The 27,518-nt window shown below is 42.2% G+C and overlaps 2 protein-coding genes across 5 annotated transcripts; one reads left to right on the top strand and one right to left on the bottom strand.

The window, feature by feature from the left end:
* The first annotated feature begins 2,100 nt into the window (after positions 1-2,100).
* On the top strand, positions 2,101-9,341 carry TACO1 (translational activator of cytochrome c oxidase I). 2 transcript variants are annotated; one of them, XM_034419607.3, is made up of 6 exons: positions 2,101-2,222; positions 3,409-3,645; positions 4,548-4,654; positions 6,710-6,840; positions 7,044-7,221; positions 8,397-9,341. In XM_034419607.3, exons 2-6 carry the CDS (start codon positions 3,429-3,431, stop codon positions 8,595-8,597), a joined length of 834 nt encoding a protein of 277 aa, XP_034275498.1. In that variant the 5' UTR covers positions 2,101-2,222; positions 3,409-3,428; the 3' UTR covers positions 8,598-9,341. The 2 variants fall into 2 exon arrangements, with proteins under 2 accessions (XP_034275498.1, XP_034275499.1); XM_034419608.3 differs by lacking the exon at positions 2,101-2,222 and adding an exon at positions 2,367-2,546.
* Positions 9,342-10,127: 786 nt separating this feature from the next.
* Positions 10,128-15,742, bottom strand: TBRG1 (transforming growth factor beta regulator 1). 3 transcript variants are annotated; one of them, XM_034419605.2, is made up of 2 exons: positions 15,416-15,742; positions 10,128-13,401 (listed from the first exon to the last, which is right to left on the bottom strand). In XM_034419605.2, the coding sequence occupies exon 2, from the start codon at positions 13,358-13,360 to the stop codon at positions 12,335-12,337; it is 1,026 nt and encodes a 341-aa protein (XP_034275496.1). In that variant the 5' UTR covers positions 13,361-13,401; positions 15,416-15,742; the 3' UTR covers positions 10,128-12,334. The 3 variants fall into 3 exon arrangements, with proteins under 3 accessions (XP_034275496.1, XP_034275497.1, XP_087747939.1); XM_034419606.3 differs by having other exon boundaries at positions 15,161-15,442; XM_087891813.1 differs by lacking the exon at positions 15,416-15,742 and adding an exon at positions 13,760-13,778.
* Positions 15,743-27,518: the final 11,776 nt, after the last annotated feature.

The raw sequence follows: 27,518 nt of genomic DNA on the forward strand, positions 1-27,518 counted from the left end.
CAAACCAGTGGAACAGTTTGCCTCCAGAAGTTGTGGGTGCTCCATCACTGTAGGTTGTTAAGAGAAGATTGGACAACCATTTGTCTGAAACTATATAGGGTTTTCTCCTTGAGCAGGGAGTTGGACTGGAAGACCTCCAAGGTCCCTTCCAACTCTGTTATTCTGAAGAAAACCCTTGCAATCTTATTGAATTACTATGCTTCAATTAAAGCAAAGACTTGAATGACAAGTGCATCTTAGAGGCCAGTAACCCCTGCATGCTGGCTGGGGAATTATGGGAGTTGAAATCTACAGAGGTTGAGAAACAGAATTTTAAGCAAAGGATAGTCTGTTATGTTTTCATTTGTGATTCTAAAAAGTGATGCTTAGCCTGTCATTAAAGACTGTATTCTTGTGCAGCCTTTGTGCCTTTTGAACATGTTTTTTGCATCCCTTAAAAATGTGTCCAAAAATTAATAGTGTGGCATTTCATGCCATTTTAAGGCAGGAAAGTATGAAATATACTGGGAAGCCAATTTAAAGAAGTATTAAATGGGGGTGGGATAGGGGGGAAGCAGAATATCCCCGAAGGAAAAAAAATCTTACATTTTGCACATCACCATCCAGCATTGCCCTGAGCAACCCCCATCTGGAAATTTGCTCATTAATGGAATATCATTAACTGCACAGATATCACAGAGAACCTGGCCTCCACCAGTAATTTTATTATTTCAATCATCTCCATCTGGCATTCCCTATTGACAGAAGCGGCGCTATAGAGCACTGCACACCAGAACAACTAGACACAAGAACAGTTTTTTTCCCAAATGCCATCACTCTGCTAAACAAATAATTCCCTCAACACTGTCAAACTATTCACTAAGTCTGCATTACTATTAATCTTCTCATCGTTCCTATTACTCATCTCCTCCCACTTATGACTTTAACTTGTTGCTTGTATCCTTACCATTTATATTGATTGTTTCCTAATATGATTCGATTACTTATTTGTACCCTATGACTATCGTTAAGTGTTGTACCTTATGATTCTTGACCAATGTATCTTTTCTTTTTATGTACACTGAGAGCATATGCGCCAATACAAATTCCTTGTGTGTCCAATCACACTTGGCCAATAAAGAATGCTATCTATCTATCTATCTAATCTGAATTGTAATCCAAATCCTCCGACGACAATTTATTACCTACTCCTATGAATAGACTAGAATAGAATTTTTTATTGGCCAAGTGTGATTGGACACACAAGGAATTTGGCTTGGTGCATACGCTCTCAGTGTACATAAAAGAAAAGATACGTTAATCAAGAATCATAAGGTACAACACTTAATGATAGACATAGGGTACAAATAAGCAATCAGGAAACAATATCAATATAAATCGTAAGGATACAAGCAACAAAATTACAGTCATACAGTCCTAAGTAGAAGGAGATGGATGGTGGGAATGATGAAAAGATTAATAGTAGTGCAGACTTAGTGAATAGTTTGACAGTGTTGAGGGAATTATTTGTTTAGCAGAGTGATGGCATTCGGGAAAAAAATTGTTCTTGTGTCTAGTTGTTCTGGTGTGCAGTGCTCTATAGCGTCGTTTTGAGGGTAGGAGTTGAAACAGTTTATGTCCAGGACGCGAGGTGTCTGTAAATATTTTCACAGCCCTCTTTTTGACTCGTGCAGTATACAGGTCTTCAATGGAAGGCAGGTTGGTAGCCATTGTTTTTTCTGCAGTATATACAAGGTTGTCATTAGAGGAAAGTGCCGTGCAGGGCCAGCCTTCTCTTTCCAAGAAAGATTTTTACTCATTGGAGCAACTAAGCCAGAGGTCTTCAAACTTGGCAGCTTTAAGACTTGTGGACTTCAACTCCCAGAATTCTCCAGCCAGCATAGCTACTCTGGAGAATTCTGGGAGTTGAAGTCCACAAGTCCTAAAGCTGCCAAGTTTGAAGACCTCTGAACTAAGCAAACTCCAGTCATTATCGCTCCGTCTATTTCCATTGCTCGTTAGTGGTGAAATACTTGTGCGGTACACATGCGCAGACGTTTCCCTTTACCCGTGCGACCCAAGTCCGGAAGTGACTTCACCCACCAAATTGTTCTTTTTCCCTCTTCCCTCCCTCCCTCCCGGTCTTTCTCCTTGTCCCTCGCATCCTTTAAGCTCCGGCGCCAGGAAAACTGCTGGTCTTTGCAAAGCGGCTCAGGGAACCTTTCCAATTGAAGGACAGGGGAGTGAGTTTCCATTGGAAAAAATAAAGGAGGGGGGGAATCGGCATTGCAAAATTGTCTTTGCTGGGAAGAAAGAGTTAATTTCAAGCTCTTCCCCCGACGGGGCGGAGCTTTGAGTGGAAAGATTCTGCAGAATTCTGGGATTTTATTCCGATTTTATTACTGGTGGGAAGGTAAGGGGAGCTGATGGAGAGGGCGGAGTAATGGGTCAATTGCAGCAAATGATGCAAGACCTCCATCCCGACCTTCTCTGACACTTTCCGCCTATGTTTAGGATCGCAGGTTTAAAACTATCTTCCCAGACCAATCGGACATTCTGAAACCAAGGTTAGGGCAGGCAGGCTTATGCCTTTAACCATAATAGAAGGGCAAATGCCGAAACGGGGAACGTGGCTTGTTTGGTAGAAGTGTGAAATAAAGAGCAAAATAACGAATCAATAGCAAGAAGAGCTTCCTTCGAAGTATAATCATTTAAAAAAAAAAAAAACACGGATTTTTTTTTAAAAAAGGATTTGGACCTTATTTTGGGGGTTCTTTTGATAGCTATCCTATTCCTAACACTTTAGATCAGAGGTCTTCAAACTTGGCAGCATAGCTGGCTGGAGAATTCTGAGAGTCCACAAGTCTTAAAGCTGTCAAATTTGAAGACATAAGAAATAGATTTTGTTTTTTCATTTATTTTTTTGAACTATAATAATAATAATAATAATAAAAAGAAATAGATCATTAGGTTTGGTTGTTTTAGACTTTGCTGTTGGGCCTGGGAACTCCAGAATTTACATTTCTGAAATGTTCCGATAAACTATACACTTGGGTTATACTTTTTGGGGAGGGTAGTTGCGATTATCTCACTCTTAACTGAGCTGTTTTTTCTGGGGTGGGTTTGTTTTTGGAAAACTTTTTGCTAAAGGGGCAGCATTTGAATCCTGAAGACTTTTGAGTTCTAGTCCTGCCCTAGCTATGAAAGTCTGCTAGGTGACTTTGAGTCAGTCATTCTCCTTCAGCCGAAGGAAAAACTGAATAGCAGGCCGCTTCTGAAAATGTCATCAAGACACCTGTGTGGATTTGTTTCTGGTCACCAAGAATCAGGATTGATTTAATAGGTCACCGCCATCATGTTTACATATAGATTATATTTTCTTTGAAGTGTCTCCATGGTAATTTTCCTTCATATTCTCTTTTGTTCCAGGATCTTTGGCCAATCCAGTCATGTCCGTGGGCTGCATTTACACACGGCTGAGTCCTCTGCTTCGACCATCACGTGTGATGCTTTTCCATCATCCCAGTTGTGCCATCCATGCCTCCAGTGCCACACTTGCTGGACACAACAAGTGGTCCAAAGTCAAACATATTAAGGGGCCTAAAGATATTGCACGTGCCTTGGCCTTCCAAAAACTTACCATGATGATCCGTTTTGCTGTGAAGGGTACGGATCCAATATTTCACTGGCTTTTTTTAATAATCAAGGTGAAGACTCCTAAGGACTGCTTTGGCTAAACCACAATATGACATGAAACCATAATGTGGTTGGTTGAATATTAGCTCTGTGGGTTGTGTGAACCCAACCATTTGTGGTTTGTGATTTACCATATGGAAAAACATATTCCAGGCAATAGTTGTTGGACAAACCTATCTTAGCTAAGTGTGGTTCTTGTTGTGCTAACTTGTCTGAGTGAGGGACTTGCAGAAAAGACAGGATTGTGACATGTATTGTTGTTTTCTGATGAGAGCAGTCCTTTCTGCCAAGATTGTTAGGATGAAACTGACCAAACAGTTTGGTCTAGTGATTAAGGCACCAGATTAGAAATTAGGAGACTGTAAATTCTAGTCCCACCTTAGACACAAAAGCCGGCTGGGTGACTTTGGGCCAGTCGTTTTCTCTTAGTCCAACCCACCTCAAAGGGTTGTTGTGGGGAAAATAGGAGGAGAAAGGAGTATTTGTATGTTTGCTGCCTTATTTATAAAAATAATAAAAATGGAATATAAAATAAAATGGAGCTATGAAACATGTGGCTTACTATTTGCACCTTCAGAGGGTTTTCCCAGATTTAATAGAAGACCTTCTGCATTTAACACTAGGCTGGAATGTTCTCTTTTCCTTTATTACAACTATTTGAAGAAACCATGGTGTGCACATCCTTAATTATATATAATTGAACTCAGCACACCTATTTTTCTGGACAGCCTTACTTTCTGCTATCTGCATTGTTGCTTTCCTTGTACTAACTGAACAAAAATCTTTCTTATTTCCAGTTCTTTAAAATGCAGTGTTGGGCTTCCTAAACAAATGATAATGACCTGCCATCTCTTTCTGCATTGCCTTTTCAGAAGGAGGACCCAACCCAAATTTTAACAGTAATTTAGCCAACATTATTGAGGTGTGTCGAAGGAAGAATATGCCGAAAGGCTCTATTGAAACAGCCATCTCTGGTGCGGTAGGTTTCTGAGTCATTGGAGGTCTACATAAAGGGATGGCTATAGCCAAAGATGTACAATACAAGCTGGGGCAATGCCAACATGATGGGGGTATAATCCTATTGATAAGCCACATGACATCATTGTCAAGATAAGAATTATATACTTAGGTCAGGATACAAGACGTGATGCGTGTTATTTGCTCCACAATATCACAACAAATGTGCCTTCCCCCACATCCTTCCCTCTAAATGTCCTGCTCCCTCCTTGGTGAGCCAGCAGTAGTGGCAAAAAAGAGAAATGTTGCCATCTAGGTAGTCCTTGACTTACAACCACAATTGAGCCCTAAATTTCTGTTGTTATGTGAGACATTTGTTAAGAGACTTTTGCCCCATTTTATGACAATTGTTAAGTGAATCACTGCAGTTGATAAATTAGTAACATGGTTGTTAAGTGAATCTGGCTTCCCCATTGACTTTGCTTGTCGGAAGGTCACAAAAGAGGATCATATATCCTTGGGACTTTGCAACTGTCATAAAGATGACCCAGTTACCAAGCATCTGAACTTTGACAACATGATCATAGGGATAGGGATGCTGCAAAGGTCGTAGCTATGAAAAGTGGTCATAAGTCACCTTTTTCAATGCCATTGTAACTTTGAACATTGCTAAATGAACTGTTGTAAGTTGTGGACTATCAATATTTGGGGGCAAAACGGTTACTAGGACCAACCAGGTTTTGGTCTCTGCTTTGTGATTTTTATTATTGTTTGGTCTTAAATTGTCCATTCCTTTGTGGAGTTTGTAGAGCAGAAAAGCAACCTAGAAATATCTTTAAGGAATACATTTTTAAGGGATGCATTGAAGAACACCTGAAGACCAGGTAGCAGCTATAAGTGGTCTAGACAACAGCAGCATGTGCTATATTAGATGTTCCTTAGGTTTGACTATATTACGTCACTTGTTGTTTGAGCTGCACTGGCTCCCAGCTTCCTTCCAGGTACAATTCAAAGTGTTGGTTATCACCTTTAAAACTCTACATGGAATAAGACCCAGATATTTGCAGAACCACTTCCTCCTGAGAATAGCTGTCTATCCTACCATAATCAGATAGGACAGCCATGTTCCTGGCCCCTTCCCTCGCCATCTAGCAGCGCTTCAAAAGGATACCTTTTCCGTGGTTATCCTACCTTATGAAACACTCTTCCTTTGGTGATTTGGCAGATCCCCTCCCTTTTATCCCCTTGATATCCCACCAAGAGCTGGCTTGTTACCCAGGTGTTAGGATAGAAGGAGGATATTTAGGTTGGTTGTAGGGCATCCCAAGGAGATGACTTAAACATTGTATTTTTTTTTTGAAAAAAGTTTTTTTTTTTAATTTTTAAAACACAAACATAAAACACATCTTTTCCAAAACGAAGCATTGATCCGGTCACAAATTAGTACAAATCACTAACAATTCTTAACTTCCAATTAACACAACTTAATATTTTACAAGGTTATTTCTCTAAATTCTGTCAATTATGTCATTATCCCAAAAACCAGTTACTTAAATCTTAGATCCTAACCAAATGTCATTCCATTTTTCTTTTCCTTTTTGCTTAGATGGATATCTTTTAACAATATAAATCGTTACAATTATTATAAACATTTTAAAAATATTTTAACTATTACTCCCATTTTAATCATCTTCATTACTTTACAACATAATCATTTTTATTTCTTAGCTGTTAACTTCAACATAATCATTTTATTTTACTGTTGAACTCATCATTGTCATCTTTATTTCTGTTGTTAAATTCAACTTATACATTCCATGTTAAGCATTGTATTTTTGTTATGGTTTTGTGGACTATGATTGAGTTACATACAAATTTCATTGTCGTGAGTCTCCCAGAATTGTGTTTAAGATAGGTGGACATACAAATCTTTTAAAGAAATAAAAAATGCATTTGGATCCCGCTTTTGTTAAATTGCTTTAAAGGGGCAGCTGAGGACAATATGCTTGATACTTGAAAACAAGTGATGGGGAAGATTATGTGATTTGCTGATGGTTACCATTGTTAACTTTGGCAGGACAAAACGAAATCCATCTATCACCTCTGCGGTGTCCGAGGTCCGGGTGGCTCATCCGTATATGTTGAGATACTGACAGACAACTTAAAGAGGACTTCCAATGAAATCCGACATCTTTTAAACAAAAACGGGTTAGTGCAACCTCAGGAGTGTTGGCTGGCTAGTTTGCAAGAGGTAATGGGGAGGGCATGCAAGTTTAACAGGGATTTGCTATGGGTGCTTTGTTCCTTTGGAGAAGTGGGCTTTCCTGTAAGTAGTCCTTCCACAGCAGAGGCTGTAGACGTTCTAGCAAACAACTAGTTAAGTCTTAGGCTGAAGACTTGATTCCTTGCAGGGGAAGTATTGCTGAAGGGATTCACAGTCATTTTGAAAAAAAGGGGATTGTGACTGTCAGCAAGGAAGACAAATCTGGCAGTCCTGTCAGCTTGGATCGGGCATTTGACTTGGCAATTGAAGCCGGAGCTGAAGATGTAGAGGAAGAGGAAGAGGAGGATGAGAAGGTGGTGCTCAGGGTAAGTTGAAAGGGTGGGTTTAAATTTAGCAAAGTAAGTAGCACACATTTTCACGAAAGGCCTCTGCAGCTGATAAACAAGCTCTGACAGTGTCTCTGACTGTGAAGCGGAGGTCCAGGGGTGCCACACACATCAACCTGAAGCTCGTTTCTCAGCTGCAGAGGCCTTTTCTGAAGGCCTCTGATGGCGAAACGGAGGCCAGGGGTGCCGTGTGCTAGTAGTGGCAAGCGGCCACAGAAGAAGTGGGCCGGCAGTGGCCACACAGGCTCCTGCTGGGCAAGGCTGTTGGTGCCGCCGCCGTGAGGTGAGACAGTGGAAGACATTTCCCCAAAATAAGACCTAATGCCTCGTTTGGAGGGGAAAAAATAAGACTGGGTCTTATTTTTGGGGAAATACAATAGTTGATCTTCATCAAGTGCGTTCCAAACTCTGCCAGAACTCACTCCCACTAAGTCTAACAAGACACTTTATATACTGTTACAGTATATGTGGTATCTGGCTCAGTAGTAGTAACTGTGAGAGGGATCTTGGGAGTCCTTGGTTGCTCGGGGAGACGTGCAACTTGCTCTCCACCCCGAGACACTGGTCTGGCCTGGCTGTGGCTGACGCTGCTGCTCTCGCCGCCTCCATCGCCTTGCACAGCAGACTTAAATTTAGCGTGCTTCACAGTGGGGGAGGCGGCATCCCCTCCTCCCCCTGGAGCCCATTACGACAGGGCAGAGAGAAAGTTGCATGTCTCCCCAAGCTACTGAGGTGCACACAGCACCAACAAGGGCTGGAAGAAGAGGCAAGTACAGGGGTGCTTCTTTCCCGCTTTGGAATATGGAGCAAGTGTCCACCACCGCCGTCACCCTTACTTTTTCAGGCGAGGAGTGACTGAGAGAAAAGGAAGATGAGGGAGAAAGAGAGAGATGAGAAGGAGAGATGAGAGGAGAGAGAGAGAGAGAGAAGAAAATACTGGGAGCCACAAAACCTGAGTGGGTGTGGCTAGGGAGTGGTCATGTGACTAGGTGGGAGTGAGTGACATCGAGTTGGCCATACCCACCCAGGTTTTGTGGCTCCTGGTGTTTTCCGTGGGAAATGGGTTCAAATGGCTCTTTTGAGTGTTTAAGGTTGCAGATCCCTGGGCTATAACAGTTATCTTCTTTCCTTCTTTTGTCTTCTCCACCACTTAGTTTATTTCTGCTGTGTCCACCTTGCACCAAGTACGTGAAAAACTGGAGTCGTTGGGTCTTTGTTCTTTGTCTGCTGGCCTTGAATTCATCCCAGTTGTCCACGCTCAGCTATCAGACGCAGAGATGGAAGGGGCTGTGAGGTTGTTAGAGGCCCTTGAGGATCACGTAGACGTTGTGCGGGTATACAACAACATTGCTTAATTTTACCGACATACCTCCAGGAGCTACTGAAGCCTTACCAGCTAAATTCTGGTTTTATTCCCACCCACCCACCCACCCACCCACCCTGATCCAAATCAAGGCTATTAACGGTAAATGAGGTTTCTATGTTTCGGACATGCCTGTGTGCATCTTTGCTCTCCTTTTCAAGTTCCTTGTTGGAAGACAGCCCCATGGCATGTACCAAATGAGGATGCTAGGAAAGTGCTGGAGCAAGAAGATAACTTGGACAATTTCTGGCAGAAATATCTGGTATTGTTTCCTGGCTTCCATTGGAGGACAGGGTTGCTGTCTCATTAGCACCTCAATATACCCAAACAATAATATCCAAACAGTTAATTCCCAAGCCAACAGTGATACATTAACCGAAAGATCAGTAATCTTAGTATAACTGGATACCTTCTTGGTCCATTTTTCCTGAGTTGTTGGGAGATAGTTCTGCCTTCTTCAAGCAAAGCTCGTGAAAATCTTACACACACACACACACCTGGAGGGGAATGCTGTGGTGTGATGGACCCTATTTGGATACATACTTGGCTCCTTTGAGATCTCTCTGTGATGGACATTAAATGCATCCAAATAGCCATTATGAATCATACTAAAGCATTTGTCCTGGAAAATCATTCAGCAGCAATTCACATCTGTGTTGCTAGGATCAGTATCACTTTGTTCTTCCCCTTAGATCAAATTGTTCAGAAATACTAATACAGAACTTGTAAGAGAAAACTGGTGTGCAAACAATGTCTATTTACGTTGATAATTGTGCATCCATATATATTTTAAAAAGGCCATTTGGTATGGTTCTATCAAATTTGAGAAAAATAGGACATATTGTAGTTATGTAGCTGGCATGTCTCAGATATGTATAGTTACTCCTCAGCTTATGACCATAATAGGAGCCTGCCATTACAGTAGGTCGTGATGATCTAAAACAGTTCATCTATGAGACTGACTCCATTTTACCTTTTTTTTGGCATTCAGGTGAATGCTGCGGTTGTAAAATGAACCCATTGTTTGCTATGGGCCATTTTTGCTGAAAGCCAAAAGTAAATAGCTTTTAACAAAAAATGTTGTAAAACACAAGCATATAACAATGGGATACTGCAAATGGCTGTGGTTGCTGAGCATCCAATGTGTGATCACAGGATGGTTTTTTTTGGGGGGGGGGCAGATGTCAGAATTTCAGAACCATGTTTTAAGTGCCATTGGAGGTGATGGGGAGTGTCCACTGTAACTTCAAATGGTTGCTAAGCAACTGGTCATAAGACAAGGACTATGTATATATGGACGCTGATAAACATACCTGTAAACTTGTCACAATTGATTTGCACAGATAAGATTATGAGCCTATGTGTTACAAATTGGGAAAAGAAATCCTTTTCTTAAAAGGAGAATTTATTATCAGATGAGCAACATTATTTTTGTATTCATATTCTTTCCTTTTCCTACCATCAAATTTTCTTGATAGGCAGATTTTAGGCTCAAAGACAAAACAGGTTGCAAAGTCAAGGCTTCTGGATAATTTTCTTTAATATACTAAGAAAAATCAATAACAGGAGGAAAAAAATCATGATAATACATATCAGTCATGTGCTTGATTTTGTGTATGATTTTGGAAGCTCTATAACCACCGGTGTTCCTCAATAGATGTGCTTCTGGTTTACTTTGAAATGTTCTACCTTTTTTTCCTAATATACAATAGAAAAATTATAGGAACACTTGTAATTTAATTGCTAATCTATTAGCATTCATACATTACAAACGGCACAGGAAGGGGGATTACAATACTCAGTTACAAGAAGAAGGTACCTTAACACAATATTAGCATGAGGTTGATTGTATCTTTGCCTAATGAGCATCACACACACAATTTACAAAAACTGTTTTTCTTTGATACACTCACTTCAAGATTCTGGGTGAAAGAATAAATATACCCACTATAATTTCTACAGGTTAATTGATGTCCAAACTGAACACAAGACATGATCTAACAATATTACCTTTTCAATCAGGCTATAATGGAAATATTTTGACACCAATTGCCAGCCCGGATGCAAGAAAACTCAACAAAGAGAATAGATGTTCACTTAATAGCCAGAGGGTTGGGGGTTTTTTTTAAACCCCGGCATGCCCGACTCTAATCCAGGGGTTAGTAAACTACAGGCTACATGCATTCCATCTCATCTCATCTCATCTCATCTCATCTCACATGGTTCCTGAGTAATTCTTTGGCTGTTTGGGATCAAAATGAAGGTTCAGTTTCTACTATTGGAACATGAACTGTTGTATACTTTCCCTGACTTCAGATGTTATAATTTATATCACTGGATGTATTGGCTTAAGATAGGATTCTCAGACTGAACTGTAACTCCCTGCAGAGTCACAAACAAATATTACCAGTAGTCCTCACTTAACAACCATTCATTCAGTGATAGTTCAAAGTTCCAATGGTGTTAAATGAATATTTATGCCAAGTTCTTGAAGTTATGGCCACTCCAGCATCCCTGCGTTCACATGATCAAAATTATTTGGCAGCCGACTTGCATTTATGATCTCAGGGTGCACTTTAGTTTCCTCCATCTCCCATCTCTGCCCTTTCGGCTTTCCTCTGCTTCTCTTCTCCCTGTGGTCTCTCAACAGCTGCCATGCGAAGCAGCTGTCTTTGGCAGTGGGAGGAAGACAGCAGTCAGCTGGGGCAGCAGGGACAAGCAGTGGAGTACAGGGTGTCTAGAAAGGCAGTGATTGGGGTGAGATAGATGGCAGGGAGGAGTTGAAGTGGAGGCGAGTACAGCAAGGCAGGAAAAGTGTACAGTCCTCACTTAATGACCTGCAACTAGGACTATGAACAATTCCATTGCTAAGTGGTGTGGTCATGTGATGTTTTGCCTAACAGCCACATCACTTAGCAATTGAAATTCCGGTCCCGGTTAGGGTTTTTAAGTGAGGATTACTTGTAGAGCAGGGAGGTAGGCAACTATGGCTCCTTTATGACTTGTGGACTTCAACTCCCAGAATTCCTGAACTTGCCATAGGTCATAAAGGGGCCATAGTTGCCCATCCCTGCTATAGAAGGTAGCAAATTCGGAAGGGAACTTATGAACGTGTAACAGTCCTTGCTCCTGGTACACCTGGACAAGCCAACAGCTTGTTTATTCAGGCAGAATGGGAGTGTGGTTTAAAAACGCTTCAGCACATGAATTTCTGTACAAGAAGCTGAACTGTTCTCCAGACTGGTTCCCACTTTGGATGAGCTAATGACAAAGGTCAAGATCTTCTGTAGCTGCTCTACAGAGCAAATGCTGCTCCAGGATAAGTGAACTGGAAATGAGAGTTGCTGCCTCCAAAATAAAGCCACAATATCAATGATTTTGCAAAATGAAGCAATCTCATTTTTTTTTTTTATATTTTTTTGGGTGGAGGGTTTACGGCTCCAAAGCTTTGTGAACCTCATGAGTTGAAAAATTCCATAGCCCCTTTTAAAAGCCCCGATCTCCCCCAATTTAGTAGTGTTTAAATTACTTCTATTCATGCTGTCCCTGTTGAAAGCTTAAGAAATAAAGTGGGTGCTTGGAGCCACTATAAACCGAAAGGTAAAGAAAAACAACTCTGAAAATTTCAATCAAGCCCATTCTAGTGACATTAGGCAATACTATTCTCCACACAGAGGAGCTAGAAAGAAAGGATAGAGCACCTGGAAAGCAGCTGCCTTCTGGCTGTTCTCAATCAGGGTCAGTTTCTGGACTCGGAGGGAGGGGGGACCCAGCCGAAGTAGCACAAGGTAGAAAAAGTTCAGTATAGCCGTTTCCACTGGGTGAAGAAGGAGAAGCCGCAGGGAAATCTAGATTCAGAGGCCCGGCCAAACCTTGACTCTGGAATGCCTCAAAATCAGTGCCTGGATTCCTTGGAGACAGCCCCTCAGGAGGGGGTCCATCATTTGGGCGACAGACTTCAAAGCGGCACCAGCGGTACCCAGCACACTTATGTGCTCCCGGGCAGCTCTGGATGAGGTGTTGGATTGCGGGGTGTGACAGCCCAAAGAATTCAGCCCCTACTGGCTCGAGCTGGCCAGCCCCCACTGCTTCCAACAGCTGACCATGGCAGGCATCCGGGGTGGATCCTGTTATTACAACCCCCAGTTCGTCTTCAGGGGCAATTTCAAAGTGTGGCCCGGTGCCACCGTCCTTGATTTGGCAGGTGTACAAACAGCGGTGAGTTGGCCTGCGGGTGCTGGCAAAAACTCTGGTACTGCAATACCCCACAGGGTAGATGGCATTCTCTGTATGGAAACCAGGACGGTCAGAGATGATCTCACCCAGACTGTAGACGGTCAGTGGGCCTAAAGTGATAGGAAAAATTGGCCGTCCGGCAGGATCCAAAGGAAGCGGGGGGACCAGCCGGCGGATGCCCAGCTCCAAGGGTGCCCTGCGTTTGGATGCTCGGCCATTCTCTTTGCCTTTCCGTTCCCGGCGTGCTTTGCGAGCAGGTGGTTCATCTGGGGAAGGTTGCAGGCTGGCTGCCGCAGCCGGCATAGGAGATTCATCCTCAGCCAAGGCTTGTGCCTGCAACAGGCGAGTAAGCAGGAAACGGCGCTCCTCACGTACCTGCAGGTATTTGGCCTCCAGCCGGGCAATCTCATCGCACAAGGCTGCATTCTCGTAAACCAGCACCTTGGCCACGCGACAAAGACGCTGAAACTTCAGGCGGTAACGTTCGTCCTGGTTTTTCCGTAGGTTTTTCTTCATCATGGGCAGCAATTGAAAAGAAAGGGGGCAGGCAGAAGATGGCTCTGGGGAGGAAGAAAAATCCAAAAAACAATTTCAGCAATTATGTAAATATTTCTAGCTCAGTTCTTATCCTAGTAATCAGTCAACCGTGCATTAATTATGAATACGGCAAGCCTGGATACTTCTAATCAGACACAAGTATATTGTAACATACAACTGTGCCACTGGGGCATCCTAAAATGAGATTCAATATACCTAAGAGCACATCTTAGGTATACCTATAATATACTTAAGAGCAGGAAAAAAATGCAGAAAAGGGCAAGCCAAATGATTAAAAGCTGCAGCAATTCCACCACAAGCCAGTTACAACATTTTGAGATTTTAACATTTTTAAAAAGTAATACAAAATATAGTAGCTACTTATTCAATTCCATGGATCCCAAAGCATCTATTGGCTAGCCAAGAGGAGGAAGAAGCTTGGTACAGGTAGTCCTCATTTAGTGATCACAATTGAGATTGGCAACTCAGTTGGTAAGTGAAGCAATTAAGTGAAACTGATTCTGCTTACAATCTTACACCACGTTTCCTTTGCTTTACAGACCTGCGAAGGTGATAAATGTGATTGGTTCCAGTTACTAGACAAGGATTACCTGTTTTAGTATCTGGATGACTGTTATTAGACCAGAGTATGGGGAAAAAAAACCTTGTCTAATTCAACATAGCTCTGAGTCTCACAGGGAGCAGCCACATTCCTGAGCTGCTTCATTTAAACAGAATCCCTTTTCACCTTCCCAGTATAACCTTTTCCCTTAGAAGTCCAGCAAAACAATGATTTTGGCAAGATATTTTCCCCCACAATTACCTATCCAAAATGCTAAAAAGGGGAAATTTATGGCAAGGAAGAATTAGAATAAAATAAGATAAATAGAAAGGTAAGGACACAGGAATGAAAAAACTGCAACCTAGAAGTAGGTAAGGGGGGGGGGTGTTTGGTTTTGCACAAAGGTTCCTAAAGTAAAGCAAGCCAGCTTCGTTTGTGGGTAATGGGCCCATAACTCTGTATCCCTCAGTCACCTTGCTGGCTAAGCATCAGTAGTCTCAATACCATAAAGGGACCCCAAGTTGAAGGAGGATCTTTAATGGAATTTGCTTTTGAAAGGGTGGGGTGGAATTCTTTATTGGCCAAGTGTGATTGGACACACAGGGAATTTGTCTTCGGTGCATAAGCTCTCAGTGTACATAAAAGCTATAAATGATAAATCATGATCATAGTCATCCTAAAAATACATTCACCATAAATCATAAGATATAATAGTGATAGTCATAGACTACTGAATAAGCAATCAACATAAATCATATTGGGAAACTAAATAAAACAATATAAACTCTCTCTCTCTCTCTCTCTCTCTCTCTCTCTCTCTCTCTCTATATATATATATATATATATATATATATATATATATATATATATATGCAACAAAGTTATAAGTAGAAAAGAAGATAGGTAATAGGAAAGATGAGAAGAATAATAGTAATACAGAAATTGAAAGGGATAATACAACAGGCATCCACTTTCATGGCTTCCAAAGTGAGAACTGACAAACTGAGGGCAGACCAGATCAATTACTGCAATCACAATGGGCAAATAAAGCTCCCCACTTGTTTTTTTTTTTTTAAGGTATTTCTGAAACTTGGCGACTTTGAGGCATGTGGACTTCATCTCCCAGAATTCCCCAGCCAGCATGAGGAATTGTGGGAGATGAAGTCCACGTGTCTTAAAGACATCTATTAAATTTGTTAAATCTGTATATAAGCTACTACCTGGAGATATAAAATTACAGTGGTTTGGCCACTGCGGGTGACCAGGATAGCAACGAGACTGGATACAATTCAGCCGCGCTGCTTCGCACGTTCCAGCCAGGAGAATTCCCCCCACCCTCGCCCTTTTGCTAGAAGCGCAGAATTAATCGAAATAATGCAATTATGCAAGGACTTGCAAAGCATATCATCTGTTCCGCCCCCTCCTCGACTAATCGAGATTATCACTGCAGAAGTGTCTCCCCACCCGATTCTCACCCCGAGATCGCAGCAGCCCGTCTTCTCAGAGGCCTGAGCAGGAAGCGGAAAGAGCGGGGATCCCCGACGCTGCCTTGCTCTGCTGCCGGCGTAACCCTTTCCTTGCTGAAGTTGGATTAGCGGCTTCTCGCGGCCTTGCGGCGTTTTGAAGGGGCAGGGCGAGAATTCAACATAAGGAGTCCTCGTAGCCGCTTCTCTGGCGGAGCCTCTGTAGCTGCACATGTCTGGCTCTGATCAATGCACAGGAATCATTTGGCAACTTTATCCTCTGAAGAAGTGAAACACAAGCCAGAATTCTTGTTGGAAAGGTGGTTGAGAAGACACAGGACAGGCCGAAGATTAACCAGGTTACCAGAGAGGAATTCATGTTTGTGAAACTCCATTACCTTCACCAGCAGACTGTAACAGTAACAATAACAGTTGGAAGGGATCTTGGAGGTCATCTAGCCCAACCCCCTGCTCACACAGACCTGTACTAGGGATTCGAACTGCAATTCGATAGACAAGCTCAGTGTTTTACCCACTGAGCAACCTAGTCTGCAAAAGCCCCCTTGCCCCTTAATTTGACACTAAGGGCTGTCTGCAGGCCTTTCCTCTGTGCTCCTGTGGCCTGAGCTTTATAGACAGTTTTAGAAAACTCAAAGCTGTGGAGAAGCCTAGGAAGTTTTTTTAAAAATAGAAAAGACAGGTAAACCATCAAGTTTACCAAACCATCAAGTTTACCAAGAGCCTTGGTAGTACAGGGGTTTAAGGCACCCTGTTATTAAGCTGGTTATTAAGACCAGCTGCCTGCAATTACTGCAGGGTTCGAATCTCGCCAAGGCTCAAGGTTGACTCAGCCTTCCATCCTTTCTAAGGTAGGTGAAATGAGGACCCAGTTTGTGGGGGCAATAAGCTGACTTTGTATAAATATACAAAAGGATGAAGGCTATTGCTGAGCACATTGTAAGCCCCCCTGAGTCTTCGGAGAAGGGTGGCATAGAAATCAAATTAAAAAAAAAAAGTCATGAAGAGTTTTGCTCACGTTTTTGGAGGCTTCACTTTTAGTAATTTTAATTGAAACCTCCCATTTCAAACTGGATTACTCTGCAATATATATTGTGATTTTGATGTATGATTACGTGATTGATGCTATCCAGTAATTAATACTTAAAATTAATTAAAAGAAGACCCCATCCCTGTGCCATCGCCCTTTTAGTTTTGGTTTTTGTATAGTTTTTAAAATATAAATTGGCATCATTTTAATATATTTTAATTATATTTTAATTTGTTTTATAGAGTGTGAGCTGCCCAGAGTCATCTTATACAGAAGATAAGTAGCATATAAATTTAAAATAAAAAATAAATACTGAAGATATTCTGAGTATAGCAAACAAGATCTGGTTTTCTCACTATAGTTTGGTGCATTCAAAAAAATTGGAAGCTGATGAAAGAAAAAGAAATTACACCAGCCCAAGGATCTGTGATGTTGGAAATCATTCTCCAAAGTAGTAGCATTTTCTATGAATTTAGAGGTAGACTTCAAAAAACTGTCCCGCCCAGGACACCCTCCAAAGTCCCATAAAATGGCAACCTACATGAAATCATGAAGGAATAATGGATGGAAACTGAACAAGGAGAGATTCAACCTAGAAATAAAGAGAAATTTTCTGACAGTGAGAACAATCAACCAATGGAACAGCTTGCCTTCAGAAGTTGTGGAGCTTCATCATTGGAAGCTTTCAAGAAGAGACTGGATAGCCATCTGTCAGAAAGGATAAGGTCTTCTGCTTCAGCAAGGAGTAGGATTAGATGACCTATAACCTTCCAACTCTGTTATTCTATTATTAATAATTTCCTGCTCTGGGCTGTCTTGACTTGCAACTCCCTCAAGGGGGCAGTGGAAGGATGCTATGTGTGGTTTACTAGTACTAAATTCTCAGTAAAGAACTGGATTAGAGTTTGAAGGAAAGAACCTGGAAGGAAAATAGGCTGTACCTGCTGAATTTCAGCTTGCTCTGTTGTCAATGATTGGGAGTGTCTGTCCTAGGAAAATCATCTATTGCATGAATAGGTGAGTGTGAGATGCATCTGGTTCTGAATATAGCTTAATTAATCAAAACACTCTAATGAGCTCAGTCTTGTGTGAAAAGAGAGCAATCAATTGGATGCCTCATTTACAAGTCAGGTTATATACAGTGCATTGAGAAAGTATTCTGACCCCCTTTACTTTTGTCAATTTTGTTATGCGGCACCCTGATTCTACAGTTGATGAAATTCATTTTTTTCCTCTACACTCAGTACCCCACAATGACAAAGTAAAAACAGAATTTTAGAAATGTATGTAAATTTATTAAAAAGAAAAAAAAACCCTGAAATATCACATTGGCATAAGCATCCAGACCCTTCGCCCAGTACTTTGTTGAAGCACCTTTGGCAGCAATTACAGCCTTGGGTCTTTTTGGGTATGACGTGACAAGCTTTGCACACCTGGATTGGGGGATTTTCTGCCATTCTTCCTTGCAAATCCTCTCAAGCTCAGTCAGGTTGGATGGCGACCATCGGTGGACAGCTATTTTCAGGTCCCTCCAGAGATGGCCAATAGAGTTCAAGTCAGGGCTTCAGCTGGGCCACTCTAGGACATTCACAGGGTTGTCCGTAAACCATTCCTGTGTTGTCTTGCCTGTGTTCTTAGGATCGTTGTCATGTTGGAAATGAACCTTCGACCCAGTCTGAGGTCCTGAGCGCTGTGGAGCAGGTTTTCATTGAGGATATCCCTGTACTTTGCTCTATTCAGCTTTCCCTCAACCCTGACCAGTCTCCCTGCTGTTAAAAAACACCCCCACATCATGTTGCTGCCACCATCATGCTTCACTTTTGGGATGATTTTGAGCAGTGATGAGCAGTGCTTGGTTTTCTCCAGACATTACATTTAGAATTGAGGCCAAACAGTTCAATCTTGGTTTTATCAGACCAGAAAATCTTGTTCCTCACAGTCAGAGAATCCTTCAGGTGCCTTTTTGCAAACTCCAAATGGGCTTTCATGTGTTTTGCATGGAGGAGAGGCTTCCGTCTAGCCACTCTGCTATAAAGCCCAGATCAGTGGACGGCTGCAGTAATGGTTGTACTTCCGGAACTTTGTCCCGTATCCACACAGGATCTCTGAAGCTCAGTCAGAGTGATCATCGGGTTCTTGGTCACCTCTCTTACTAAGGCCCTTCTTCCTCCATTGCTCAGTTTGACTGGGCACAAACTCTTGGAAAAGTCCTGGTTTTTCCATTTGAGAATTATGGAGGCCACTGTAGTTCAGTGTTCCGTACAGACCAGTGGTAGGTTGCCCCTGGTTCACACCGGTTCTATAGAACCGGTAGTAAAACCAGCGGGAGGCTCCACCCACTGACCCCGACGTCATCAGAACGCTTCTGCACAGAAGCACGTGCATGGCCCTGTTGTGAACCAGTAGTAAAGGTAAGTAGAATACACCCCTGGTACGGATGTACGGAGCACCCATTTGCATGCCCACCACTGATTGGCTAATCTAGCGGTGGGAAGAAATAAACCGCTGTCAGTGGCCAGGGAGACTGCCGGAGCTCTTTAAAAAGAGAGCTCCGGCAGCCTGCTGATCTTTTACTTCTGATCGCGGCTGGAAATAAAGTGTTGAAACGGACTACAGCATCCTGCCTCTTTTATTCGTGCCCCTATCTAACACTGATGGCAAAGGTGGGGTCTTGAAGAGGACTAGAAAGGGGACAAAGGACATTGACCTTCACCTCGTGGCATCCGCGGCCATTTTATCGAAAGGAACGACTTTGCCCAGTTGCGGCCCTTTCTTGATCGGGATTCCCTGTGCACAGTCACTCATGCCCTCGTCACCTCTCGCCTTGACTACTGCAACGCTCTCTACATGGGGCTCCCCTTGAGGAGCACCCGGAGGCTCCAACTGGTCCAGAATGCAGCAGCGCGGGTAGTGACGGGAGCAGCCTGGCGCTCCCATGTAACACTGCTCCTGCGCGAGCTGCACTGGCTCCCAGTGGTCTTCCGGGTGCGCTTCAAGGTGTTGGTTATCACCTTTAAAGCGCTCCATGGCATAGGGCCTAGCTATCTTCGAGACCGCTTGCTGCCACCGACGATCTCCCATCGACCCGTGCGCTCCCACAGAGAGGGCCTCCTCGGGGTGCCATCAGCCAAACAGTGCAGGCTGGTGACCCCCAGGGGGAGGGCCTTCTCTGTGGGGGCACCTACCCTCTGGAATCAATTGCCTCCAGAGATAAGGAGAATCCAAGACCTCGGTGCCTTCCGTCGTGCCCTTAAAACCTTCCTTTTCCAGCAAGCCGGGCTGGCCTAATTTTTTTTAAGTGTTTTTAAGTGTTTTGTTTATTGTTTTTAATTAATGGGGCCAAATTTATATATGTATATTTTAACTGTATTTTAATATTTGTATTTGATGTTTTTACTTGGCTGTTCACCGCCCTGAGTCCTCAGGGAGAAGGGCGGTATACAAATTCAAAATAAAATAAAAAAATAAAAAAATAAAAAAGCTAAAGATGACCAGCCAAATCTCCCCTGCACCAGCTCCCTATGATCCACAGACGGAGGAATGGCACACTTATATGGGATGATTCTGGATGTTCCTGGAAGCCAACAACTACCAAGACCTTCCAGACAAAAGAGCCCTTTTCCTCACTTATTGTGGCACAAAAATTTACAAGATGGCTCAGATCCTCGCATCACCGGTAGACATTGAATCAATGATCTGGTCCACACTGCAGAATATTCTAAAGGACCACTATGCCCCAACAGCAGTACCAATGGTAAGCCAAAATGAATTTTACCACCAGCAGCAAAGAGGGGGGGAAACCATCAGTGTTTTTGTGGCCAAACTGCGAGAAATTGCAAATATGTGTGAATTCGTTAACCCGGAGGAGATGATGAAAGATCGACTCATCCTGGGCATGAGGGACCTGACTCTGCAGAAGAAGTTGCTGATCCAGAGGGGAGTCACCTTTAAAGATGTGGTTGAGGAAGCCAAAGCCGCGGAAGCATCTGATAACTCCGCCGCCAGCATCCGAAAAGACAAGCGGAGTCCATCGCACTCAACGGGAACCTGATTGGGCCACTGAGGTTCCCGAGAACAATGAAGACTGGGAGGAGGAAGAAGCAGTGAACTGAATATACCCGGAAAGAAGCGAAAACACTAAATTTCAAGTGTTGAAAAGGGTCTAAATGCTTATGCCAATGTGATATTTCAGTTATTTTACTTTTAATAAATTTACAGACATTTCTAAAATTCTGTTTTCACTTTGTCACTATAAGGTACTGAGTGTAGATTAATGAAAAAAAAGTGAATTTCAACAACTGTATAACCAGGCTGCAGCACAACAAAATTGACAAAAGTGAAGGGGCTCCAAATACTTTCTGAATGCACTGTGTATGTGAGATCAAAATCAAGTAAGCCATGTTGGTCCTTGCAGTAAGGTGCATAATAGACAACAGCTTACCTTGTGATATGATATCTAAAAATTTACAACCCAGAATAAGAGAGTTGGAAAGGAACTTGGAGGTCTTCTAATCCAACCCCCTGTTCAGGCAGGAAACCTTATACCATTTCAGAAAAATATCAGTCCAATCTTTTCTTTAAAACTGCCAGTATTTTGGAGCATTCACAATTTCTGGAGGCAAGTTGTTCCACTGATTAATTGTTCTGTCAGAAAATTTTTCCTTAGTTCTAGGTTGGTTCTCTCCTTGCTTAGTTTCCATCCATTGCTTCTTCTCCTGCCTTCAGGTGCGTTGGAAAATTGGCTGTTTGTGGCAGCCCCTCAAATATTGGAATACTGCTATCATATCACCCCTTCTTGTTATTAAACTAGACATACCCAATTCCTGGAATTGTTTTTTATATGTTTTAGCCTCCAGTCCCCTAATCTTCTTTGTTGCTCTTCTCTTTACTCTTTCCAAAGTCTCAACATCTTCTTTACATTGTCATGACCAAAACTGGATGCAGTATTCCAAGTGTGGCCTTACCAAGGCATTATAAAGTGGTGTTAACACTTCACATGTTCTTGATTCTATCCCTCTGTTTATGCAATCTAGGAGTGTGTTGGCTTTTTTGGCAGCTGCTGCACACGGCTGGCTCATATTTAAGTGATTGTCCACTAGGAATCCAAGATCCCTCTCCCAATTACTACTATTGAGCCAGGTACCACCTATACTATACCTGTGCATTTAGTTTTTCTTACCTAAATCTTCCTTTTTTTTACCATTGAATTTCATTTTGTTAGACAGGGCCCAATGTTCACGTCTGTCAAGATCCTTCTGTATCTTAAGCCTATCTTCTGGAGTGTTGGCAAGAATTTGATTCTTAGCTGCCCTAAAGAAAGCCCAGTGTAGGCCAGTGTTTCTCAGCCTAACAGCTTTAAGATGTGTGGAGCAACTCCCAGAAGGGGATTCTGGGAATTGAATTCCACACATCTTAAAGCTGCCAAGGTTGAGAAACAGTAGTATAGACCAATCTAATGGTGCCTCTCATGGTCATTATAATTGGGCCCCAAGAGTTTTATGCCCTGGTCACTGCAGAAGGATATCAATATCCTGGAATGTGTCCAGAAGAGGACGATAAAGATGGGCACCAAGTCTGAGGAGGACAGATTTAAAAGTTAGAGAAGATGCTATAAGGGTAAAGGAGCCCCTGTGGATTTTACTCCGCTAGTCATAGCCAACTTTAGGGGGCGGTGCTCATCTCCATTTCAAATATGCTATGAAAGGTTATAGAACTGCTACCTTTCCACCTTAGAAGATCTGTGGCCTGAGGGTCCATACAGATTGGCAGAAAAATCAAGATGGCATCTGTAACTGTACAACTGTACAAAGAGCCTTGATAGTACAGTGGTTTAGTGCACCCTGTTATTAACACAGCTGCCTGCAATTTCTGCTGGTTCGAATCTCTCCAAGGCTCAAGGTTGACTCAGCCTTCCATCCTTTCTAAGGTAGGTAAAATGAGGACCCAGTTTGTGGGGGCAATAAGCTGACTTTGTATAAAATATACAAAAGAATGAAGGCTATTGCTTAACGCATTGTAAGCTGCCCTGAGTCTCCAGAGAAGGGCGGCATATAAATCAAATAAATAAATAAAAAAAAACCTGATGCCCCACTCTTTTTTATGTCCTTTGTAACTCATTGAAAACTGGCAGGGCTTCATTATTTATTTCATTTTTATTTTTTTTTGCCATGAATGCCCCTGACTACCACATGGTTGATGGCAGAATTTGCCCTGTTTTCCCCTAGAGCAGGAGTGTCAAACTCAATTTCATTGAGGGCTGCATCAGGGTTGTGTTTGACCTTGGTGGGGGGGTGGTTGGGGTGTTGACCAGGGTGAGCATGGCCAGCTTGATGTCACTCGTCGAGGCTCCGTTTTTGGCCACAACGGCCTCCTGCAGTCCTCTGCCAGCAAAAACTGAGTTTAGGGAGGCTGTCACAGCTGAAAACGGAGCTCGGGCAGGCTGCGTGTGGCCTCCCTGAGCTCTGTTTTCACCAGCAGAGGGCTGCAGGAGGCCATCACGGCCAAAAGCTGAGCTTGGGAGGGCTGCGAACAGCAGAGGCAACGCGGGCCGGCCCTTCACTGTTTCCAGGGCAGGCCCACGGGACAGATCTAAGTACCTCACAGGCTGGATCAGGCCTGTGGGCCTTGAGTTTGACACCCCTGCTCTAGAGAGTCAGAACCAGGCTAAGGATTTTAAATTACAGGAAAGGTGTAGATTAAACATTAGGAAGAATGTTCATAGGGCAGAAGTATTCCACAGTGGAACCACCTGTTTTGGTAGAGAATGGATTGTGATTTGAATTTTTAAGCAGAGACTAGATCACTTATCAGAAATGCTGAAAAAAGGGGACTAATTAGCAGGATGATGGACAACCTTTATGATCCTTTCCTGTGCTCTGACTCTGTGAAAGAAGCCATTTGCCTTCGAAGTGGAAGCAGATTTATTTTTTCTGGAAGGCTCCAATTTCAGAACTGCTCACCATCAAAATTCCTGCTACTAGGGTGAAAATTAAAGAGACATTTTCAGAAATGTCAACAGGGAGGCAAGAGTGCGTTGGCAATTTCCTGGCCAACTCATACCATTTTGTCTCTTCAAATTTTCAGGAATCATCTCATAACCCTTAAGATGAACTCTAGAGCAATTAGGATCATATGATATCAGTGCTAGCCCCCTTTGTCTTCTTAAATTTTGAATATTTTAGGGATACAGTCTATTGGAAGGTTCAGTTATAAAACCTCTCATTTAGAAGGCCCTTAAAGCTGGTGGTGGAACTTTGGTGGGGAATTATGATACAATGATGCTCTCCAAAGGAATGGAGAGATATTGCAGCCAAGAACACTGGCTGGCAGACTGGAGTAATCTCCATGGATCAAAGGGAGATCATGAGATAACCTGTGTGCAGTCTGGACAGCAGCTCCTAGTTAGTAAACTGTAGAAGCTGAACATTTTTGCAGCTATCTCAGTATTTGAGCTGCCAGGTGTGGGAATGCGGTGGCCATAGTACATGTATAGACCAGTTTAGCTGGTTGGACACGTGTATGGACTTTAGCACCGAAATAATCTGACTATGAAAAGCGGGTTCAGCTACATGACCATTGGAGGAGCCCTATTTAGATTGGAGGCTGTGTTTGCCTGCATAGCAGAGATATCTCCTTGTAGAACATTCCTGACAACTGAGGTAGATCTCTGGTAACAGGGCCTCTCTGTTGGCAGGTGATGGGATGCTGGGAACAAAGCCAAATATGATAACATGGCAGAGTTAAGTTTTGTTTTTACATTAGGTATCGCTTTCCTAGAATTCACGTGATTTACTGTAATATGGTAGGATGTGAAAGTTATGTCCAGATATGGAGAAAATCCTTTGTATCACAGATGTAATATGAGAATGTATAGCTGTAATCATGCCTTCTGATACGCCCTATACCCTTGTATAATAAAAGAGGGTGACAGAGTCAGCTCTGGGCTCTCTCATCACGAGAAACACCTGTCCTTGTGCTTTCTCTAATCTGGACTACTCATGAGAAGCCCACCAGGATGATCGCAACACCAGGAATCTGGGAGGGTCTAGGACACAGGTGTAAAACTCGCAGCCCGCAGGCTGGATGCATCATGCTGGCCACGCCCACCCCAGTTTAGCGAAGGAGGAAAAGTGATACATCACATGACGACAATGTGACACTGCAAGTTTAACACCTCTGTCTAGGACAATGGACCACTTGCCTCAGGAAAATTCAATGCAAGATGACTCAAGAGAGGGACAAGTGAATTGCAGTAGGCCTATCTGCTGAAGGTTTGAACCAGTGGTGAAATCCTGCCGGTTCTGTCCAGCTTGCACGAACTGATAGCGGCAGCGGCACATGGTTCAGTGAACCGGTAGCGGCAGCAGCACGAGGTTTCGGCCACCTGCGCGGACATCATTACCAGGTTACTGGAAGTAACCCATTTTTGGTCCTCTGCGCATACGCAGAGGGTCAAAAATTGGACATGATGATGTCGCGCACACTTCTGAACTGGTAGGGAAGGTAAGTAGATTTCACCACTGGTTTGAACCTTCTCAAGTTAGAGGTCCTCGAGGCTGGGGTGAGCTGCAATTCTACTTGTCCTTCTCTTAAGTTATCTGGCGTTGAATTGTACCCCGAGGAATTGTCCTGTGGTGAGTTGGCCGTGGCAAGTTATAATAACAGTAACAGAGTTGGAAGGGACTTTGGAGGTCATATAGTCCAACCCCCTGCTCACACAGGAGACCTGTACTAAGGATTCGAACCGCCGAACTGCCAACCTTTCTGATCGACAAACTCTGTGTCTTAGCCACTGAGCCACCCAGTCAGGCTAAGTGGTCCAATTCCATCCTGGGATTCTATTTATCTTACAGTTGTGGTGTAGCTTATGTGGACATTAAGCTGTGCCTTTCTTCCTCATTTCTTAATCACATTGAGAAGTAATTAATCTACAAACCTAGATATCTTCTTGGGTGAATCAAACCTTTGAGGATTACAAAAAAAGAAAGAGAGATTTTCAGGATTTAAAGATTCAAGAATGTTTAGCAAAAAGCTTAATAAAAAAAGATTTAAGACGTTTTCAATATGAAGAAAGGGAACAATAACTTTTAACTATTTTTTTTATAAATTACCATATTTTTCAGAGTATAAGATGCTCCGGACTATAAGACGCACCTACCTTTTTTGGTGAGGAAAACAAGAAAAAGAAATCTGCCTCTGCCTCCCAGCAATTTTGCCTCGTTGCAGCAAACAGCAAATAGCCTGCTTTACTTTCATTTTCATTTTCATCATAGCTTGATTGACAAGAAAAAAAAAACTGCTCCCAGCAATTTATCTCCTTGCAGCAAACAGCAGAGGCCCATGCAGCAATAGGCAATGGCAATCCCTGCAGCCTGAAACAGCTGAGTCGGAAGGCTGATCCAACAACCAACATGTGCTAATTAAGCTGTGCTGAAGCTGAAACGGGCTGTTTCTTCTTGCTCCTTGCTGCAAGGAGGTAAATTGCTGGGAGGCAGAGGCCAAAGGGTGGGGGCCAGTGGATGGGTGGGGCTACATTCGGTATATAAGATGAACCCAAATTTTCATCCCCTTTTAGAGGGGGAAAAAGGTGCATTTTATACTCCAAAAAATACGGTATTTTTATTTTCAACAAAAGTGCTTTAATATAAATTTGTACTAAGCCAGTTAGACAGACCAGGTCTCCCTGGGTATGCCTTTTTGTTTATTGTTAAAAAGTGCATCTTCTTGGTGGACTCTTTATAACAAAAGATAAGGTAATGAACTAGACTGGGGTCTCCAACCTTGGCAATTTTAAGCCTGGAGGACCTCAACTCCCAGAATTCCTCAGGCAGCTTTGCTGGCTGGGGAATTCTGGGAATTAAATTCCTCCAGGCTTAAAGTTGCCAAGGTTGGAGACCCCTGAACTATACCACTAGTTCAGAAGATTTTAAAAATTAATCTACATTTGAAATGAGAGATTTTTCTTTTGGGATTAATGAATAAACAGCTGGGAAAAAAGTCAGAGAACTTTGTTTTTATATATGGTAATCACAGTGAGATTATTATATGCTCAAAAGTGAAAAGCTTGACATTACTCATAATGGAGGAATGGTGGATGAAGATGATGGAAGTTACACAGATGACTAAATCGACTTCTTTGATTAGAGAAAAGAAAACATTTATATTTTCGGCTGACTGGAAACCCCTTATAGACTTTTTTCCATGAAGCAGGAAAAAAATGAACTCTTGATTTGTGATTTTGATCATTAGAAGACATTAGAATAGAAAATAATTGAAGAAATAGGCTTTTTTTTGGTAACCATAGCGCAAGATATAATTTTATAGTTGTACTTGTATTTGTTGTAAAGGAAATTTCTTCCTATTTCTTTTCATCTTTTCTTTTTTCCCCTTTGTCCCTTCTTTCCTTTTCTTTTTTCCTTTCCTTTCTTTCCTTCCTTTATATTAGTTTTTATCTTTTTAAAAAAAGTTTTAATAAAATTTATCAAAAAGAAAAGAATGAAATGGATAAATTAACAAAAGAAATAAAAGAAAAAGAAGATACAGAATATTATCAAGTATGGAATAAGTTGTATGATTTGCTAAAGACTAGGGAAGGTAAAAGGGAATAAATGATGTGATAAATGTGTAAAATATTGTAAATGAATAAAACTAGAAATAAAAGGACGATAAAGATAAAGACAATAAAGAATGAGAAAAATGGGGAATGTAGAAGGTAGAAACACACATATGATGTGTTGATGTTTTGTATGTTGTGTTATGTTGTTGTAAAATCAATAAAAAATGTTTAAAAAAGAAAAGAAAATACATTAGTATTTATCAGAGCTTTTTCTCTTAGAAGTAAAAAATTGCTCATTGGCCAACTGCTACAAAGATGGAACTATAGATTCAGAGTTCTAAAACTTAAAAATGACTGTGTGAGGAAAAAATGTTGTGGTTTCTAGGTAGAGATTTGCTTGCTTTCCAAGTATTTTTACTTTTGCTGACGGGAAATTCAAGTTGAAACATCCACCCATCACTTTACATTGTTGGAAATTCCAGGAAAATGGTGTGTGCAGAGAGATGCAAGAT

Source organism: Pantherophis guttatus, chromosome 4, assembly GCF_059756535.1.
Source record: "Pantherophis guttatus breed Tessera chromosome 4, ASM5975653v1, whole genome shotgun sequence".
NCBI classification, from domain to species: domain Eukaryota; kingdom Metazoa; phylum Chordata; class Lepidosauria; order Squamata; family Colubridae; genus Pantherophis; species Pantherophis guttatus.

Bases quoted from the DNA above. Each gene is read 5' to 3' on its own strand.
- TACO1 (XM_034419607.3), top strand. From the start codon at position 3,429: ATGTCCGTGGGCTGCATTTACACACGGCTGAGTCCTCTGCTTCGACCA. The intron at 6,841-7,043 runs GTTAGTGCAACC...GATTCCTTGCAG, and splicing joins CATCTTTTAAACAAAAACGG to GGGAAGTATTGCTGAAGGGA. The intron at 7,222-8,396 runs GTAAGTTGAAAG...TCCACCACTTAG, and splicing joins ATGAGAAGGTGGTGCTCAGG to TTTATTTCTGCTGTGTCCAC.
- TBRG1 (XM_034419605.2), bottom strand. From the start codon at position 13,360: ATGATGAAGAAAAACCTACGGAAAAACCAGGACGAACGTTACCGCCTG.